General features: G+C 43.3%; 7 protein-coding genes across 7 annotated transcripts; 4 read left to right on the forward strand and 3 right to left on the reverse strand.

Moving 5' to 3' along the window:
- Positions 1 to 93: 93 nt before the first annotated feature.
- Positions 94 to 1,847, reverse strand: EAE97_007762 (uncharacterized protein; the record flags this gene model as incomplete). Its single annotated transcript, XM_038878276.1, has 2 exons — positions 94 to 1,617; positions 1,668 to 1,847. The coding sequence occupies 2 exons, from the start codon at positions 1,845 to 1,847 to the stop codon at positions 94 to 96; spliced, it is 1,704 nt and encodes a 567-aa protein (XP_038731114.1).
- Positions 1,848 to 2,070: 223 nt separating this feature from the next.
- EAE97_007763 (uncharacterized protein) lies at positions 2,071 to 2,996 on the forward strand. Its single transcript, XM_038878277.1, has 3 exons — positions 2,071 to 2,194; positions 2,254 to 2,324; positions 2,388 to 2,996. Exons 1-3 carry the CDS (start codon positions 2,151 to 2,153, stop codon positions 2,798 to 2,800), a joined length of 528 nt encoding a protein of 175 aa, XP_038731115.1. The 5' UTR covers positions 2,071 to 2,150; the 3' UTR covers positions 2,801 to 2,996.
- On the reverse strand, positions 2,997 to 5,143 carry EAE97_007764 (uncharacterized protein). Its single transcript, XM_038878278.1, has 2 exons — positions 4,997 to 5,143; positions 2,997 to 4,919 (listed from the first exon to the last, which is right to left on the reverse strand). The coding sequence occupies exons 1-2, from the start codon at positions 5,060 to 5,062 to the stop codon at positions 3,150 to 3,152; spliced, it is 1,836 nt and encodes a 611-aa protein (XP_038731116.1). The 5' UTR covers positions 5,063 to 5,143; the 3' UTR covers positions 2,997 to 3,149.
- A 956-nt stretch (positions 5,144 to 6,099) lies between these two features.
- Positions 6,100 to 8,221, forward strand: EAE97_007765 (uncharacterized protein; the record flags this gene model as incomplete). Its single annotated transcript, XM_038878279.1, has 2 exons — positions 6,100 to 6,223; positions 6,279 to 8,221. 2 exons carry the CDS (start codon positions 6,100 to 6,102, stop codon positions 8,219 to 8,221), a joined length of 2,067 nt encoding a protein of 688 aa, XP_038731117.1.
- A 2,170-nt stretch (positions 8,222 to 10,391) lies between these two features.
- On the reverse strand, positions 10,392 to 11,933 carry EAE97_007766 (uncharacterized protein; the record flags this gene model as incomplete). The annotated part of the gene is made up of 5 exons (XM_038878280.1): positions 10,392 to 10,873; positions 10,945 to 11,012; positions 11,081 to 11,476; positions 11,633 to 11,718; positions 11,781 to 11,933. The coding sequence occupies 5 exons, from the start codon at positions 11,931 to 11,933 to the stop codon at positions 10,392 to 10,394; spliced, it is 1,185 nt and encodes a 394-aa protein (XP_038731118.1).
- A 2,289-nt stretch (positions 11,934 to 14,222) lies between these two features.
- EAE97_007767 (uncharacterized protein) lies at positions 14,223 to 16,155 on the forward strand (the record flags this gene model as incomplete). Its single annotated transcript, XM_038878281.1, has 4 exons — positions 14,223 to 14,853; positions 14,906 to 15,051; positions 15,107 to 15,190; positions 15,250 to 16,155. The coding sequence occupies 4 exons, from the start codon at positions 14,223 to 14,225 to the stop codon at positions 16,153 to 16,155; spliced, it is 1,767 nt and encodes a 588-aa protein (XP_038731119.1).
- Positions 16,156 to 16,559: 404 nt separating this feature from the next.
- On the forward strand, positions 16,560 to 18,200 carry EAE97_007768 (uncharacterized protein; the record flags this gene model as incomplete). The annotated part of the gene is made up of 6 exons (XM_038878282.1): positions 16,560 to 16,570; positions 16,658 to 16,835; positions 17,096 to 17,353; positions 17,409 to 17,601; positions 17,712 to 17,958; positions 18,035 to 18,200. The coding sequence occupies 6 exons, from the start codon at positions 16,560 to 16,562 to the stop codon at positions 18,198 to 18,200; spliced, it is 1,053 nt and encodes a 350-aa protein (XP_038731120.1).
- Between the last annotated feature and the right edge of the window lie 1,306 nt (positions 18,201 to 19,506).

Genomic DNA, 19,506 nt, shown 5'->3' on the forward strand with positions numbered 1-19,506 from the left:
ACATAATGCATAATTCCGCCCATAAATGGTAAATATTCACCGCTCATGTATCTCTCATCATCATAATCCTTCAATCTTCCCATAAATCAGAATTTACGATCTCAAAAACGTCTTAAAGACTTGTGAATCTGTACAGTCCGTCCAAGGATATCCGATTTCCCTCAAAAATCTCTCCAAATCCTTGACTTCATCATCCGGACACAGGATACCCGTCAGAATCTTTCCGATATCACTTCCGGCATTGCGGTATTGGAAAAGACTTATGTTGAATCTCGGTCTCAAAGTAGTGAGGAATTTCTCAAGCGCACCTGGTCTTTCAGGGAAGTTGAACATGTAGAGTCGTTCGTTTGGTACTCCGGAACGTCCACCCACTAGGTAGCGAATATGGGATTTGGCAAGTTCGTCCCCGGAGAGATCAGCAGGTGACATGCCACTGGATGAGATGCGATTGAGGAGAGATTGAAGCTCTTCGTCTCTTTGAGATGCAGGAGAGGTGAGAGAAATACCAATGAGTACATTTGCTACTTCATCTGTGGCATATCGGTAAGAGAATTCGGTGACGGCATGTGGCATGACGGCTTTGATAAGTGCAGAGAAGGCGCCAGGAATTTCAGGAATGCTGACACTAAGGAGAGCTTCTTTACGTTCTCCAAGAGCTGCACGCTCGGCAACGAATCTAAGACGATCGAAGTTCATGTTTGCTCCAGAGGCGATAGCTACAAGATTTCGAGAAGTATCGGGAGATGGGTTGGCCGCAACATATTTCTTAAGTCCTGCGAGTGCAAGGGCTCCAGCTGGTTCGACAATGGATCTCGTATCTTCGAAAACGTCCTTAATAGCTGCGCATGTTTCGTCTGTAGTGACTTGAATAACATCATCGATGACCTCTTGGCATATTCTGAATGTTTCCTCTCCCACAGTCTTTACTGCCGCTCCATCAGCGAACAATCCCACTTCCTTCAATGAAACTCTCTTTCCAGCTGCCAAAGATTGTACCATAGCATTCGCATCGTAAGTCTCCACTCCAATGATTTTCACATGCGGAGCAATACGCTTGACGTAAACGCCAATCCCCGCAATCAACCCACCACCACCCACACAACAGAAGATAGCCTCCAATTTATGAATATTTGTTTGTCTGAGAAGTTCCATGCCAATCGTACCTTGACCTGCAATTACATATGGATCGTCAAACGGTGGAATATTCGTCAATCCATGTAATTTCTCTAATCTTCCGCACTCCTCCTTCGCAGCATCGAAATCCGGCCCATGCAATACTACCGATCCTCCCAATCTCGTTACATTGAGATGCTTGATACTGGGTGTTCCTTCGGGCATTACAATCGTAGCAGGCATTTTGAGTTTGCGCGCCGAATACGCAACGCCTTGTGCATGATTTCCCGCTGAACATGCAACCACACCTTTCCAACTAACTTTCGGATCTAAATGTGCCATTTTATTATATGCGCCTCTCAATTTGAAGCTGAAAACCGGTTGCAGGTCTTCGCGTTTCAATAAAACATTGCATTCTAATCGATTGCTGAGGTTGACGGCTGGAGTGAGCGGGGTCTCATTGACGGCTTCATAGACTCGAGAAGTGAGGATTAATCGTAGATACTAATCAATTGATCAGTTACAGGTCTTGAAACACGATTGAGAATACTTACATCAGGATATCCATTTGGCAGAATAAATTCCTGCGGAACAATGCTGCTAACTTTTGATTGTGTACTTTCTGATGGTGGTGATGGATTTGCTGAATATTCCGTCAAAGAAAAGGAAGTAAGACTTGGAGTTCGTGGGTGATTTGGAGTTTTCTCTCCATTCGTTACTGTTCCGTTCTCCATATCTGGAAATTATGTATTAATTTCCAATTGAGTAAATTTCTTTGGTGTTGTTGAGAATCGAGTCATAAAGTTTGATATTGTTTTATTTGCTGGATTCCACCTTTCGATATCGGAGCTGGTACTCTCCAATTATTTTTTGCAGGGATGCTTGAATTCCGATGATATCACGACCTAAGGTTGCATTGTGATTCGATGCATTTGGAGGGGCAAAGCTTTTGATAAAGCTTTGGAACATCAATAACTTCACAGATTCACCATCTATAAATACCTTAGTATCGCAAAAAGGTATTTTAATCAATAAAAATGTCAAACAATACTCCATTGCCGTCGTCTTTCGATGGCAACACGTATGTGCCAATTTAATAGAAAGCTTTTGTTTACTCATTCATAGCTAATGGCCTGATAGTGATTTCTATGAAGAAAATCGCTGGCAGAAATTAACCCGTCGTCTCAAAGAAGAGCCTCTCATTCCTCTGGGTACATCATCTCTCCTCCTTTCACTTCCCCCAATGTTCTTATACTGACCAATTCCCTTTCTAGGTTGTATACTCACCTCCCTCGCTCTCGTCGGCGCAACCCGCTCCATCCGAGCCGGCGACCACAACCGCACTCAACGCATGTTTCGCGCACGTATCTACGCGCAAGGTTTTACTCTCTTGGCTATGGTTGCTGGATCCATGTACTGGGATTCCGATCGTAAGAAGCGCAAGGAATTTGAGGGAGTGTTGTCGGAACAAAAAGCTAAGGAGAAGAATGAAGCTTGGATTAGAGAATTGGAGGCCAGAGATGAAGAGGAGAAAGAAATGAGGAGGGCGAGGGATGAGAGGAGGAGAAGAGCGGAGGGAAGACCGGCACCAAAGGCTGTGGTAACGGATGCGCCAGTGGAGGAAGGGGAGAAGACGAAGGGTGGAGTCAGGGAACAGATGAGTGGTTTGGTGTGGGGAAAGAAATGAGAGATGTACTAGGTAGTAATTGCGACTAAAACGGATGTATGGGAAGTATAGCATTGAGGTTTGGTGTTTGGTATGGTTATCGGATATGTATAACTTATGGGTTACGGAAATGTACAAACTCCATTCATTTATCGATTTTATTTTAACATTGGTCGTGGGTCGTTTATATAGTAAAATTGCAATGCTCTTCATATCCAAAGTATCTAGAATCCAGATCTATTATTTGAGTGAAGTTACCCAAACTCGCAAGAACATATCCCTCCAAATGTTTAAGTTTCCACGCCGTTCATGCTTCAAATATCCCGATCCATTCCTACTAAATGCTTTCCAAAACTCCAAGCTCAACCCATCAATTCATAGAACCACCACTCCTATTCCCTCCAATAAGCCCCGCCATTTCCAGCAACGCCCTATCGGCTTCAATATCACCAGTTCCTAAATTAATCTTTCTCCTCGCCTCCGCTTCTCTTTCTTCCCAGGCCCACATCTCCTTTTGTTTCTGAGCTTCGGCATCGCCTCCACAACCCCAGACTTCTAAACTTTCGATTTCAAATCGGTCTTGGAAATCTGTACGTCTGGTCTCACTGTTGTGGAATGCACCTCCACCAGATGAATAGTTGTGTGTAAAAACACCAAATTCAAAAGAAGAATCTAGATATAATGATACAGCGCCAAGGTTCACATGAGTAGATAGTCCAGCCGTCTGTTTCGTTTTAGGATGTGGGCATCCAAAGGATAAACATGGATGGGCTGATGGAGGTTTGGAGAATGCCACATAATCCTTGTTAATCACCGAAGCGTGAAAGACCTCATGGACGGGTTCGAGCTGGAAGAGCAGTGTGTCGGTGTCTCCAAAACACTCTTTATGAGTTTGTTTCCAAGGCTGTGAGAGATAGACTCCAAAGACAACTCTGGATGATTTACCACTATTGGGAAATCGTTTGGGCGGCAACGTGTCTGCAAAATTCCTTTCCTGTCCACCAGTGGGGGAATCTTCAATTCTGTTTCCAGCGACCAAAAGGATAGTTGGCGCACGCCAATTGAACACTCTTGTCTCGAAAGAACCCATAGAAAATCCAGCATCTCCACCGGAATAGAGCAGTCGAAGACGTCGGAAGAGAGAATCCCCGGGAAGGAAGAAGGAGAGTTGCGACAAAACATTGAGATCCAGTATCTCACCTATTTGTGGGAGAAGAGGCTGATCTATTTCAGCATCTAAAGGTAATGGAGGCGGTGCTTCTGAAGAATCTTTTCGTTTTGTGAAATCAATGTTCTTAGAGAACAAGAAGTGTTCGAACAGAGCATTGAATCCATTGAATACAAAAGGCAATGAAATGGGTATCACAGTGTTGAATTGATGTATTTTAACGCCGGGGAATTTTTCCACATTTACAAAAGCTGCAAGAATGTTGTCCGCTGTTCTTCGAAGACTTTCTAATTGTGATCTGGCGAGTCTTTCGGTATGGTGAGCTAAACTCTCTTGGATTCCTAATGGCGCTACCAATAGGAGTAGCATAATCAATTTTTTAAGGTTATCGGATGGAATCGTAGCTTGGGCTATGGGCGGATCTCCGTGACGAAATACTTCAATGGCGTCCAGTGACTCAAGTGCAGCTAAAGCAAGGTCATCATCTTCCTCTTCATCGTCATCATTCACAGCTTCATCGATAGCGAATCCTGTTGCATTTTTTTTGACAGCATTCTCTCCTTGTACTAGCGGAGACGTTCTGTCCGCCTTATCTTCTTCATTTTCAATCCCCGCGCGAGATTCCCTTCTATCGTATACCGCCAGACTTCGAAATAGTAGCTTTGTCCGATCCCTGTTGCCCTTCTTCAATACCCTCTGGTATCTTTCCGTCATGATTACTACCACCATAATCATCTGTTCAAATCCCAAGACTGCTGGCGCATCCTGACCGAATGGAAAAGCACCGAGGTAAGATACCATCTGGAATATAATCGGGGAAGCGCCTAGTATATCCGGAATCTCCAGGAATCGTGCGATAGTATCTTCTTTGAGATATGCGACTCCATCTTGATGATCTGCAAGACTTTTGAAAACATCCTGGAATGAGAACAACTCTAGGGGTGTAAAGCAACGTTTTGCGAATTTCCGAGCCTTAAATAGCAATTATTACAAGTTCTCCAAAGTGGTTGGACGTTGAAGAGGGGAGCTTCCATAAATCGCAAACTTACCAGTTCATGACTCAGCTGCTGTGTTGTAACATGTTTATCACTGCTACCAGACTGAGATTGTCCCATCTTTACTTCTGTTTCAGATACATCGTATCAATTTGTATTACGATCCAATGTTGAACAGCAATAAGATGTTTACAAAGAGACAGTCAATGACGGAGTGCTTACATAATCCGTGTTCCATCCCATTAGCGGCCAAACGAGCTTCTTCATTTCATGCCGAAATTGGTTCACGTGTCGTTCGAGTGCTCACCGGGAGCTTACCAAAGAGCATCATTATCATAAAAACTTCTCTTGAGTTATTTCGACATTCTCCTGCCTCACGGTAATTACTTGACTGTCTCATATTCATCTATTAGTTTCTTTAGTATTGCTGTAACAGCTGCAATACATGCTGGATAATATGGTCTCAAAATTACGTTACTCGATTGAGTCTCAGACTCTGGAAAAGGTGATTCTTGATTAAACTTCTCAGGAATGGCCTAATCTGACTATTGCAGATGTCCAACATAGCCAGGTCAATTGATATATTCGTCTTCTAGCATTGTACCACGGGGGTTTGATTGATATTTGGTGTCAATACTTGAACTAACTTTCTTTATACGCGATGTTTTTGTGTATAGAATGGCTCTGGCCACAATGACCTTGTGCTTCCGAATGATGATGAGGGGCACGTTCTAACTGACAGGAAATCCATTTTCTGATTTGTCTTGGATCAAGTGCAATTCTGCTGAGTTTCCGGGTCCAAGTTGGCTATAACAATTGTTATGTATTATATATCGTCGGGGCGGTTCGATTTGATCATTGCTGATTGTTAATTGCTGGATAACGGAAGGTTCTCAATCGCCATCAACCACAAATATCTTGACCACATCCCCTTCACTAATATAGCTTTATTCTTCCTACTTTTTCGAGTACCAGGCTAATCGCAGCAGCATAGCTGAGTTGTCGGTAACAACGATTGGAATGAGGCGTCTGCAAGGTTCCGGTCGGCATTCCTTGGTGTCCAGCTGAGCTTAAAATGAGTTTCAACAAGTTATAGATGCAATTTAGTCTTTTTCTTATTATCTATATTGTTGGTACATTGATATCTTCTTGAAAGGATGGCGTCTTATCAGTACACTCCTATAAATTCTCAGGAACTTCAAATTCGAGTGTTACACATCCTCCCAAAGAGCCGCACAGATCTGCCAACTTCTGATAGGCTACCCGAGCAACTTGTTACAGGTAATTAGGAAGTAGATCACAACAATGCGTGTTGTATTTACTGACGTTGCCATAGTTTCCTGCACTCTGCACATAGTATCTTTAAGAGAAATTCCAGACTATCATGCTTTGTCTTACTGCTGGGGAGACCCTGATCTTCCTCGAGCACAAATTCTGCTCGATGAGACAGATGTCGAAGTTACCATTAGTTTGGAACAGGCTTTGAAGGCATTTCGGCATGAGACAAAAACAATGGTTCTCTGGGCAGATGCAATATGTATCAATCAGAATAATCCAGAAGAGAAGGCAGAACAAATCAAAATGATGAGAGATATCTACAGTTGTGCCAATACTGTGGATGTATTTCTAGGCGAAGGAACTCCTAGAACTGACGAGGCCATGGACGCGGCTCTGACTATAGGAAAAGCTGCGTATGATGCAGGGATTTTTTCTGTTACCGTGGACAGTATGAGAGATTGTGAATTTTACATTCGAGAAGATCAAGAGGGATATGGATTTAATCGTCCAAAAATAAGCGATCCGCTTGCTAATGTGAAACGCTCGCTCTATCAACTTGCCATTGATGTTGGCCTTGACTTCCCATTTCTCGGCTGGCATGAAATAGGAAGTCGAGATTATTGGAATCGGCTTTGGATCATGCAGGAATTTTGCCTTGGTAAAGAGTTGATGATAATGTGTGGTCAAAAGACTATACCATTCCATCCTTGGTTCGAAGCAGCTTGGATTTTCTTTACCATGCAATCTGCAATGATTATTCACACATACGGCCTCCGAAACACAGCCCACGACCCCATTGTATCACCAATTCTTCAAGATATTGGAAGATGTCTAAGTACAGCCCCTATAAGCCTGAACCGACTTCTGGGGACGCGAAAACATCATCGCAAAACCGGTGGATCTCCTCTTGTCAAACTGTTAGAAAGAGGTTGTATTCAGGCCTCGAAAGATTTGGTCAGAAAGGCAAGATATCCTCGAGATAGGATTTATGGATTGTTGGGAATGGCTTCCGATGCCCAATCTTTAGACATTCAACCCATATATACGAACATCGATTCGGATGAAGAGACAGTACAGATATTCACATCTATTTCTCGAAAACTGTTGGTACAAGGCAACGGGGATTTGTTGGCATGGGATCAACAACCCAAAACTTTGAAAGGTCTTCCTAGTTGGGTTCCGGATTTCACAAACACACTGCTAGAACCATCTTGTGAGACTAAGAAAGCAGCTCTCTTCTCTGCTTCGGGTCAATCTGAACTTTCGGTTGTCCCTGTATCAGAAGACAAAGATCAGAGGATCATTGGACTAAGAGGTGTTAGAGTCGGTACTATTATGACCATTGGAAGTTTGTTTACTGTCGATAACAGACAGGGTATCATATCCCGTACTACCGACGAATACTTAGCAATCCACGCCAATATCATGCGATATTTTGATGAAATAACACATTTCTGTGAGGAAGCTCAGACCCTAGATGCAAGAGAAGCTGCATCCCCTTTACCGAAGGACGAAATGAAATGGTTCGGAGCAAATTGGCGCATTCCCTGCGCAGACCAGACCGACTCCTTCGCATTCCGCACTCGCGCTTCTCATACCTCTTTAATGGGCTACAACGATCTTCGACGCAGTATAGAACTCTACTCCGATAATGCGAGAAGTATTACGGACAACCATTTGAGCGAAGAAGAATTTGATGCAAATACTGAGGAACATATCAGGTGTGTCCAGACGGCTGCATATGCTTCGTACAAAAATGCAATGAGCTATCAGCAAAATCGAAGACCGTTCATATCAGAACAAGAATATGTAGGTCTTGTGCCTGGGCACTCATTGCCTGGAGATGTTATAGTCATTATCTTTGGAATGATCCAACCTTTTGTGTTAAGGGGTATTGGAGAAGATAGGTGGGAGTTAATTGGAGAAGCTTATGTTCATGGAATTATGGATGGAGAAATCATGAACGGTGATCTCCAAACGGAGGACTTTATGTTGACATGATTGGGAATTGTACCAAGGGTTTCCCTAAACGAGGTCTTTACTGTTTCTTGTTGTTTATGCGTACTGCGTTGAAAAAGTTATGCATTGGATTAGATGATTTCTGACAAAGTTGGAGACTGTTTGTGATGCTTCCATACGGCAAGTGAGGAAACGATCCCGGATCTGAAAGTGGGATCAATGATAGTACAACAAATTAAGAGAACTCATATGGAGGAAAAGATCATCAAAGTCTCCCTCCTGCCACCCATTTTCTCCTATTTGTTTCACATGTACTGATAAGCTTGTGGTATTCCCAACCCAGAATTAGCATCCCATCTTTACACATTCTACTAACGCAATCTCGTCTCATTGCTGCGGCGTCCCACCCTTCTGTTATCCTTCTCAAGATCCGGATTTGCCATTTGATCGACGATGATAGTAGAATGATCCATGGTCACCGCCCTTGTGGTGCTTAATCTTCATGCGGCTTCAATAACGCATAATAGGGTTGATTCAACTTTGGATGCCCCTGAAGAAAGGAATGCTGTCAAAACATCGCAGAAATAGGTATAGCAGATTTGGGAGGGACATTCAGTTGGTAAATGAACCCTTCTATATACGGAGCGGTGGCCACGGTATACTTACAAGTCACCACTGCGCAGCGCATGGAACTGGGTTTGAATTGTGCGGGCAAGGGGGGTACCGTTGTTCCGACTCCACATCCCCACTCTCGACACCCGGCGGTGCTAATGAATTTCAGAACGCCGGAGCTCGCGGGCGGGCGTAACGGCCACTAGGGACGGGATATTCAAGACTCAATGACCAAATATTTTGAGACCCGCTAAATGGGCTCGAGAGCTGGGGGTGTGCTGGGAGTGGAAATTGAACCGTGTTTGCATTTTTGGTGAGGAATCCAGGACGGCAGATTCGTATGACCAAGTATTTTCTGATGAAACAACGACGGGTCTACTTCAAAATTACGGTGCGTGGATTGGGAATGGAGGAGTGAGGCAGTATTTTGATTGGAATCAGGAGAACCCTTTGCCCACTCATCTTTTCGATGTATGTGTGGAACTCGAAATCCGTCTTCACTCGTCTTCAGGTCTTCTCTCCTCTGAGTCCTCACTTCCTTCGAATGATTTGAAAGGAGCAGGAGCATGAAGGTATGCATCTCTCACGACTTCTCCTGTTAGCAACGCTTCTCTCAATGGTCTCATCACTCCTCACTTTGTAAAATAATCAATATATATTTTAAAGATTTATTCTCCATCACATACGACCATAGACTGAAGAGAATTGGGCATCCCGTCCGCTCTGCCATACACAAGCTTCAGATCGGTGGATTAGTAGTTGGGTGGGTGACCACCAGCGAATCCCCGCTGTTGTATGTCCTTCTTGCATTTTTTTTTTCTTCCACCCAGCTTTCTGGCACTGAATCATCTGCCAAATTCTGAGTCCGCCACCTTTTAACTTCCAGCATATTATTTTCCAGATACCATGCATACATAGTAAATGACATTTATGGAAACGGGGACCCAATTGGTTCGAAACTATTATTTTAGTCTCCAAATCTACTGTAACTCTTGCCTCAAGAATTCGATAATCAAAACCCAAAAGTCTTCTTCATCCTGAGATCCAATTAGTGCCTTTCCGTTTTCTCTGCCAAGTCCTTCCCTTCCGTATTTAGTGTTCTTTAGTTCCCGCAATCCTTTTTGAGCAGGCTCGTAGGTAGGGATGGGAATTTATGATCACCATGATTACCTGGTCCGTCCATATACTTTTGATTGTATGTAGATCCTGAGCTGGTATGAACTGAGCAGTATGCGAACCGTGCTACCACAATTCAACTTTTCGAATTGGGTTTCTTGCGAGAGGAAAATTCGAGAGATTTGATCATTGATGTAGCTGACTTGAATGTGTGAATAAGTAACTGGATGAATGAATAGACGGACATCAAACAGAATTATTCGATTGCTCGTTTAAGGAATTCTTGTATCGTCCCTTGGTCCATCTATACATGTATATATCTCTGATAAACCATCCAGATACGTAACCATTAAACGCCACAACATCATTATGCAGACCCCAAGAATGCTAGCCAGTACCGTAGTATATTTCAAGGCCCTCTAATCATCATTACCCATCCATGAATATCATATCGATCCCAACCCATTCCTCGAATTGAAGGACTTCAAAAGCCATGTACACTCGGAGCCCTTTCTCCTTCTCTTACATCACTACTCCCCCCGCGCACGCTCACGCCCCGCGGAACCCCCATCTCCTCGTCAATAACCCCCTCTCTCCCATAAGTAACATCAACCTCCACCGTCTCCTTAATTCCAAATCTCCATGCCTCTCTCAATATACTCTCATCACTTCCATTATCCATCCCCGACGTATTCCTCTCACTATTCACTTGCGTGTTATAACTTGATTGTCCACCTCCTCGACTCCTTTGATTTGCAGAGAACTCATCGCGACGCAATGAACTTAACGCATATCCGCCCCCTACTTTGCTTCCGCTTTTGTTGGCGTAGGGACCACTTCCTTCGTCGGAAGACTTCGTTTGGCCTCGGAGTCGCTTGTAGAGTGGTCGAAGGACAGGGATACATGCACATACTATGGCGACAAGAAGTTCGCTGGAGCCCCAGAGAATGAGTGGGACTGTGTCATCTATGGAGTGGTGTGAATCTTGTTTCTTTGGCATGGTGGTAATTTTTAGTGAAAGGTGCTTGAAAACTTACAAGTATAATCAGTCCGAGATGCCAGACCTCCTAGCTCAATAGCTCGAACAATACCACACATTCCCGCACTAGATGAACTTTCCATCAGTATCAAATTCAAGAAGTTCTCCACAGCTCCTGATCCAAAAGAACTTACAAGACACCCAACGTGAGGCCGAAGGAAATAGTCAGCCTCTCCTTCTTTTTGAGTTGAACAGGCGCCAGAAAGTACCATGGAAACAACGCCAGAGTAAAATCCATCATCGCTGTATAGCTTCCCGAGAAGATTGCATTCGCTGTGAAATTGAAGTTGACAGTATGAGGGAGTGATGGATCAAAGACTGCCGCAATGGGCGAGCTTTGGAAGAAGTCGAGAATGGCGCAGGAGACACAGACAACAAATGTACTGATGATACAAACCCAAAGGAAGATTTTATGCCAGGGAACAACGACGAGGCGCAGGAGAAAGACAGCTACCGCGGACTTGCTGGTGGCGATGGCAATGATATTGCATGTTTGACCAGCGATTTCCATCTTGTTCGACATGACGAATCTAGAACGCATGGGAATCAGTTCTTGCTCTTCCATATATCTCAGTGCAGTGACTGCACCAGGTCTCCATCGAGAAATAAATGATGATATAGTAATCAGAACATTCAAACTGAGTTAAGCATAGACTGCTTAACCTGTAAGGGTTGAGATAACTCACTGAGCAGGCGTAATATCGGCAAAATGAGATCCCAATCCCTGGATGGCTGCCGCCGTACAGAAAGAGGTGTATGCCACGAATAAGACCTATGATAATCACTTCATTAGTATTGAGCCTGACAAAAGATAGGTTGGCAGTTAACACTCACAAGACTGGCAACAATAAGCCAATCATCATAACCCGTAGCTTGAACGATATAGTATCGAGTGTACATCCGCAGCCCTACAAAAACGGCTGCAGCGAATGTCTCAATCCACATCACCAAGATAATGATAGGACCTAAAGCTGACAAGTGACCCATCGTGCCAGCGGGCTGGTACGCCCTAGACGTAATGAATGACTACCTTTGGTGAGTTTTCACTAGAAATGTACTGTCCGATACTATTGCTGTGAATATATTAAGTTGCTCGTGGTATAGAGAGTTTGTGCAGTGTCGATATTTGTCAACAAACTTTTGCTAATAGGACACGAAATGTTGTGAAGAATGGGGTTCCATTTGAAATATGGACCTTTCCCTTTCTTTCTTCAAGTAATATAAAGATTGAAAAAGTAATTCTCTGCATAGGGAGCAAAGTCGGGGATCCAGAGGGGATCTTCGTGACGAACACAAATTTAGAACTTGCTTATTCGCTCAGTGTCTGCATGTTGGCCAGAGTTTTAACTAGGGGCCCGAAAATAGGAAGTTAAATTTTATGAATGTTGATGAGCGGCACTTTTTGACTGGTTCCTTTTTTGAGGCAACTCGTGCTGCATGTTTTCTTCTTTGCTTGTAAGTAAACACCATGAAGAATCCAACGGGAAAGCTCATCCCCGGTGGCGGATAGTATTACACGAAATCAAGCTGAGTCGATCCCAAGATGTGAGCCTATCGCGGGTACCCTAAAAAGGTTCCAACAATGGTAATAGGAACTTCTGTAGTGGTTGATGGGGCTAGTCGCTTGTTAAGAGATGCTACTTGAATGGTTTTCAGTGGAGCCGTGTCAGAATTGGATCAGGGACTGATATACTATATACGTATGTGAAGTTGAAATGTGGAGACTAATCACTGATCAGAAACCTTTGGATATTAGGGATTGTGACGAACTACTTACGGCAATTACATTACTTAATAAAAGTCGGTTGTCCGTTGAAAATTCCGAACTTTCTCCCACATCTGTTGATACTAAGAAGCCTTAGTTAGACCTACGGATAAATAATGAGACTCTGAAAGGAAGGTACATATGGTGTGAATTCAAGTAAATTCTAACAACCCAATGACTTGTTTCGCACTGGCATTGCTTTTGGGGTGTTTTCCTTTGGAAAAGCTCTAGCTGGACAAGTTAACCGCCACATCAAACTCTCCAACCCCAAAATTCTTGAAAAGCAATATTGTTATTCCGAAATTGAACAACAATATAAAATGTTGTTCTGAATTTGAGAGACTTTAGAATAGCTGTACTCGTACACTATAATCGTTTTATTATTGTGACTAAACTCATAAACAGGAACATTGATAGTCCAATTCAGTAAAGATTATTGAAAATTAAGTGATTGACAGTTTTCCGTCCAGCTAGGTAAAAATTGCTTTTTCTTTCAAATGGCCTTTGATATCGACATCAAGAATGCAGAGTACTGCAGCTTCCAAGGATCCCTCGATAGGTTGCAAGGAAAGTTGCAAGGGCCAGGGTATCCGGCCCGCAATTGGCATACGGAATCTCTTCATCGTTCCGAAAGTGAAGCAGTTCCTGACTCTCCATGTTCATGACACGATTAATGCGTGTTGATTCGGCTTACATAAGAAGCAGAATACCAGAGATGTACACCATTCCGAGAGAAGTAGGATGGAGACTTCCAATTCCATATCCACTATAAAATTGCGACAAAGAAGAGGAAAGGAAAGCCGTGCACTAAATTGGCAAGTTCCCACTTGGTAAGCCTGCATCTTCATCCCGCAGAGTGCATAGCTCCACAGATATATGAGAACGGGCTTTAGCCCCATATATAATATAAACGGGGTATTACTAGCACTCCACAATGCGTTGAGCTATTGTGGACCGAGGCTTGCTTACTTCCAAACGAGGGGAGAATAATGCGGAATTTCTGTAGTGTAGTATCGCCATGCTAGTAGTGCATGTCATCGCAAAGTTTAAACACTGTTCAACAACTGGTGCTACATAAACCCCTCCTTGTCACATTCGCGATATATAGATCAACCTTCGAGCTCCCGTAGCAATGTCTTCAATTAACGGTCTGGCGTCAGCGCCTGTTTTTGGAGTCTCTTCCATATGTTTCAGAACATAACCCCACTACCGCGTGATTGTCGCTATTCGCGAATTGAGGGTTGCTCTCCGTGTGACCCACTGGGAGGCAACATTTGGCGGAAGATCATGCCTCTTCGATAGGAACTTACCCCGTCTAGTGGTTTGCAGGCAGGCTCAGAGTAGACAACAAGCCCGGGAAGTTGAAAGCACTTTTGTGTTTCTCGACGTATATAAATCTCTTCGTTGGCGTATCCGATTATTTGTTTCTTCCTGAATTGATTCCCTCCTTTTAATTCAAGGCATTTTTCTTAACATCTTAATCCGCATTATTTCCTCGCAAGTCAAAAGATATGGCGGCCCCTCTTATTACCACTGGCACCCCTCTCGCCCTTCGTGTACCAAACGCAGCTACCACACCAGCAGCGAACGATCCTCTTGCCCTGCCACCAGGAACTACTTCAGAGAATTTCGCAGAATTCATTTCTCATGCTGAAAAAACAACTGGTGCCGAGAATGTCATCATTATCAAGAAGAAAGAAGAGCTCACAAAGGAGCTCTACACTGACCCTTCCAAAGCGCACGATATGTACCACCTCTTCGACAAAGATTACTTCGTCGTATCCGCCACCATTGCACCCCGCAATGTCGAAGAAGTCCAAGCAATTGTTAGACTCTGCAATGAGTACGAGATTCCGCTTTGGCCATTCTCAATTGGCAGAAACATAGGATATGGAGGAGCAGCTCCAAGGGTTCCTGGCAGCATCGGCTTGGATATGGGCAAAAACATGAACAAAGTGTTAGAAGTCAACAGTGAAGGAGCATATGCACTATTAGAGCCAGGTGTAACATTCTTCGGTCTATACGACTACCTGAAGGAGAAGAAGCTAGACGATCAGCTTTGGATTGACACGCCGGATTTGGGTGGTGGTTCTGTCGTTGGAAACACTATTGAGCGTGGTGTAGGATATACTCCATACGGAGGTTTGTGATATTTCGGATCTGAGAACGGGACACTTACTAATGCTCCAAGCAGATCACTTCATGATGCATTGTGGTCTCGAGGTCGTGCTTCCTACCGGAGAGCTTATCAGGACAGGCATGGGTGCTTTACCCGATCCAACGCAACCAACAGTTGAGGGCGGAAGATTGGATCAACAACCAGGAAACAAGTGTTGGCAGGTATGCTTAGTCTAAGGACGCGACTTAAAAGTGTTTCAAGCTCATCATATTCTAGTTGTTTCCTTATGGTTTCGGGCCATACAACGATGGTATCTTTTCACAAAGCAACCTTGGTATTGTGACGAAGATGGGCATTTGGGTAAGTCATATGAACGCCTCCGTTCTTGCGCCACGACTCTTTACTAACCGAGGTAATAGCTTATGCCAAATCCGAGAGGTTATCAACCTTATCTCATCACTTTTCCAAAGGATACCGACTTGCCAAAGATCGTTGACGTCATCCGACCCCTGCGATTACAGATGGTCATTCAGAACGTTCCTTCAATCCGACATATTCTGCTTGACGCAGGAGTGATGGGAACCAAAAAATCATACTACGATGTTGATCGTCCTCTTAATGAAGAAGAACTAGATGCCATAGCCAAGAAGCTCAACCTTGGACGCTGGAACTTCTATGGCGCTTTATACGGCCCCAAGCCTGTACGCGATGTCCTCTGGCAAGTGGTTAAGGACGCTTTTGGAACTATTGAAGGTGCCAAATTCTTCCTCCCGGAAGATATTAAGGAGAAGTGCGTTCTTCACATTCGTGCAAAAACCCTACAAGGTATTCCAACGATTGATGAGATTTCCTGGGTAGACTGGCTTCCCAATGGTGCCCATCTTTTCTTCTCACCTATCTCTAAGATCAGTGGTGAAGATGCAAGCAAGCAGTATGCTCTCACTCAAAAAATGACACTAGAGGCAGGGTTTGATTTTTTCGGAACATTCACCATCGGTATGCGCGAGATGCATCATATCGTATGCTTAGTATTTGACCGTGAAGATGAGGATCAAAAACGCCGCGCCCACAAGCTCATTCGTGAGCTCATTCAAGTTTGTGCCGATAACGGATGGGGGGAATATAGAACTCATATTGCCTTGATGGACCAGATTGCAGAAACTTATGGTTGGAATGATAATGCGCAGATGAAGTTGAACGAGAAGATCAAGAACGCTCTTGACCCCAAGGGTATTTTAGCACCCGGAAAGAATGGTGTCTGGCCGGCATCATATGATCGTTCGGCCTGGAGATTAGATGCCAATTCCAAAAGAACCAGACCTTGATCAATCAAAGGATCAAGTAGACTATAATCATGTATATTTTACGAAAACGAAAAATAATTGAAAATACATATATATATATAAACGCTATACAGAGGCCAAAAGAAATATAGATAGTAATGAAAATGTCTCCGGGCAAAGCCCATTGTCACCATATCTTTTGATTGAGACCGGAATCATGTAAAATACCTCAAGCTGAAGCGTTCTGATAAATTTCAATTGAAATGATTGTGATTGTAATCAACTTTGATGTAAAAATTAAAAAACCTTGATTAAGTGATTTTGATATGATCGAGCAAGATCACATGATATATTCAGATCTACCGCTGGGCAATGGGTTCCTTCCATTTACACATCGACAAAATTTGAAACTAATCCAAGCCGAGTCAAACCCACCTCAAAATACAATGAGTGAAACGTATAATTCCCCAAGCATCGAAGATATGCACCGAAGATATGTGAAATTTTGTCAAAGGAATGAGAACTAATTGTCAATTTCTTCCAGTGAACCACCCGTAGATAAACGTCCAAGTGTGGCTGAAATCCTCGCACATAAATCCTACCCAGATACAATATGGAGACTCACCCCAACGCAGAGTGGAAAGTTGCCAATTGGAGTTGGTAGAGGAGGACCGTTCAAGATAGACTGGGAGGTTCATGGCAGTGGAGAGACGAAGGTTGTGGTAAGTGGACAATCTTGGACTCTGGTGTAACGTATATCACATGCAAGTGCATGGCAGAATTGGGAGCGAAGAATGGGTAGCTCAAAGCTCAAGAGTATTGAGACACGTACATTAATGTTGCTTATGCTTCTGTTCATTCTTCTGCCTTATCGCCGGCACTGTTTGCATCTCTGCAAATCTTTGACTTGATAGACGAAACTTGGTCTCAATTAGGTCACGTGTTTCATACATCAATATGCTAATCTGGAATTTTCATCCAGTGGATTATGGGCTTAGGCTCTAACAAGTCGACATGGCAAAGACAAACCCTATACTTTGGTCACGAGAGAGGAGATAAATATTCCTCGTTGGTATTTGATAATCGAGGTATGGGCGGATCAGACACCCCCATCCTACGATATTCTACCTCGGAAATGGCCAAGGATTGTATCGAGCTACTCGACCATTTAGGTTGGACGAAGGACAGACAACTTAACATCACCGGAGTTAGTATGGGTGGAATGATTGCACAAGAACTGGCGAGTCTCCAAATGTCTTATTAATTATACCATTCAAGACTCATTTGACATATAGGCATTGATGATACCAAATCGAATTGCTACTCTCAACTTACTTTCCACAGCACCTTATATCGAGAATACGACTAGCTTCTTCGAAAATCTGCGCACAAGAGTTATGATGTTTGTCCCCAAGCCTCTTGATCGATCTGTTTTGGATGCGTCGTTGTCGTTATTTCCTGCGTCGTGGCTATCATTACCAGATACTAGTGAGTTATTACTCTCTTTGCTCATATGATACACTCAAATCCGCCATTTTATTTCATTCCATTGCCACGACTCTACTTCCTCTACTCCAGAGACCTGACATCAAAATTAGCCCATCTACCTTCGGAATCAACCCCCTTGGTTGAACCACCACCAGGTCATCCTTTCCCCTATGCACACTTCTCTACCAACTACGAGCGCTTTGCCGCTGCCGAATTAACCAAACGACTCGATCCTAAAGCTTTCAAAACATACGGATTTCTACTCCAGGCTATTGCTGCTGGTTGGCACCACAAGAGCCCTGGGCAATTGAAAGAATTAGGGGACAAAGTGGGAAGAGACAGAATCGCTGTCATGCAGTAAGTATTTTAACTAATTGATGAGCTGATAGATTCGATGTTCTGATGACTGAATAAAGACTGACATCCCACATAGTGGCACACTCGACCGACTTATATCATTTCCTCATGGCGAGAAACTTATGGCATTTATTCAACCAGGTAGAGCGGAAATTCGAGAAGGTGATGGGCATGCAATTCCTATACAGGAAGAGGATTGGTTTCACGAGCAGATGGTGGCACTTTTTGAGGAATTTAATTGAGATAGAGAGGAATCTAGATTCAAACACATCTAAAGTACACTATATTGTCAATGAATAGATATCTTCATCATAAATTCGCTCCTTTTCCATCACTAGATCTACCTCTAACCATGACTCTTAATAAGTCTTTTCTGTCAAAAAGGTGCATGTCTATTTGTATATTCATTTTTACTTACGTGGCTGGATGCCTGAGCTGGAGAGCTGACCTAGCATCTCTATCTATTGACAATGAATAATGCCGTACGAGTCGCCCTCACAGTCTTCACCGGGTCAGTAATGCATGCAACAGAAAGACGGATAATAGAAGAGATATCTTGAGACGGATTGATATCTCGAAAAGGTTCTCGGGTGGCTGTGCTACATATAGATCGACAAAATATTTATCAACTTGGGCGACACCAGCCACATCTGCGGGCAGCAATATATATCAAAATTTGTAATTCAAAACTTTGCATCTCCTTCAATTCAAACCCAAAACACATGGATTTCCCAGTCAAGGAAAAAAGATACAAGACAGCTCGTGCCATCGAATTGTTAGCGATCTATTACTTCATTTTGCACAATCATCACCGAAATATTGACATCAGAACTGGTCTCTCCAAGTTCTACATACACTTCATTGGTACCCGTGGACACCTAGGTACTGAGATGCAAGACTAGTTGAAAGACGATTGCACTACCTATTCAACGATTGTCAGATCGCAATTGGCATTTAATCTTCCTTTGAGAACGAAGAAAGTAAGGTAAAGTTAGCCGCATGTACCGCCCATTCGTGAAAACAAGATTCGGTTGCGATGGTAATTGGATGAAGATATAACGTTCCCGTTTCCCTTACATTCTACTAAACTGCAACCGACCCACAGAACAAGCAAAGTTAGCAAGTTTTTTGACTTTTTTAAGTCCCGATAACATTTCGGATTGGCTGATACGCATATTGTCGGAAACGTATCCGTTCTTTCTCTGCTTCGTCTGATGTTTCCCAAAAAAAACCTTGGGAGAAAGAAGTTTTTGATATATACGATTTTGTGCCTAGTCAAACTCTATCACGTTCGTATCCACTGCGTACAAAAGAATTTTGGATTTTATTTCGTATGCTCTCTTAGGAAAGGCTGTCAAAATTTCCCCAGAAAGCGAATCCACTAAAGAAAGAACACGACCAGGAGTGCGTAACTCAAACTCTTACTTATCACCGTCTACAACTTACAACAGTCTATCGCTATGTTACTCCTGTAGGAATGTCGCTGTTGTTTTATCAGAACCTTTCGTTGCATTCCTTGTTTTGTGATCTTCAATCATACTTGCCCAA

Source organism: Botrytis byssoidea (genome assembly GCF_014898295.1).
Source record: "Botrytis byssoidea strain MUCL 94 chromosome Unknown BBYS_015, whole genome shotgun sequence".
Taxonomy (NCBI): domain Eukaryota; kingdom Fungi; phylum Ascomycota; class Leotiomycetes; order Helotiales; family Sclerotiniaceae; genus Botrytis; species Botrytis byssoidea.

Bases quoted from the DNA above. Each gene is read 5' to 3' on its own strand.
- EAE97_007763 (XM_038878277.1), top strand. From the start codon at position 2,151: ATGTCAAACAATACTCCATTGCCGTCGTCTTTCGATGGCAACAC. The intron at 2,195-2,253 runs GTATGTGCCAAT...ATGGCCTGATAG, and splicing joins TCGTCTTTCGATGGCAACAC to TGATTTCTATGAAGAAAATC. The intron at 2,325-2,387 runs GTACATCATCTC...TTCCCTTTCTAG, and splicing joins AGAGCCTCTCATTCCTCTGG to GTTGTATACTCACCTCCCTC.
- EAE97_007764 (XM_038878278.1), bottom strand. From the start codon at position 5,062: ATGGGACAATCTCAGTCTGGTAGCAGTGATAAACATGTTACAACACAG. The intron at 4,920-4,996 runs GTAAGTTTGCGA...TTGCTATTTAAG, and splicing joins AGCAGCTGAGTCATGAACTG to GCTCGGAAATTCGCAAAACG.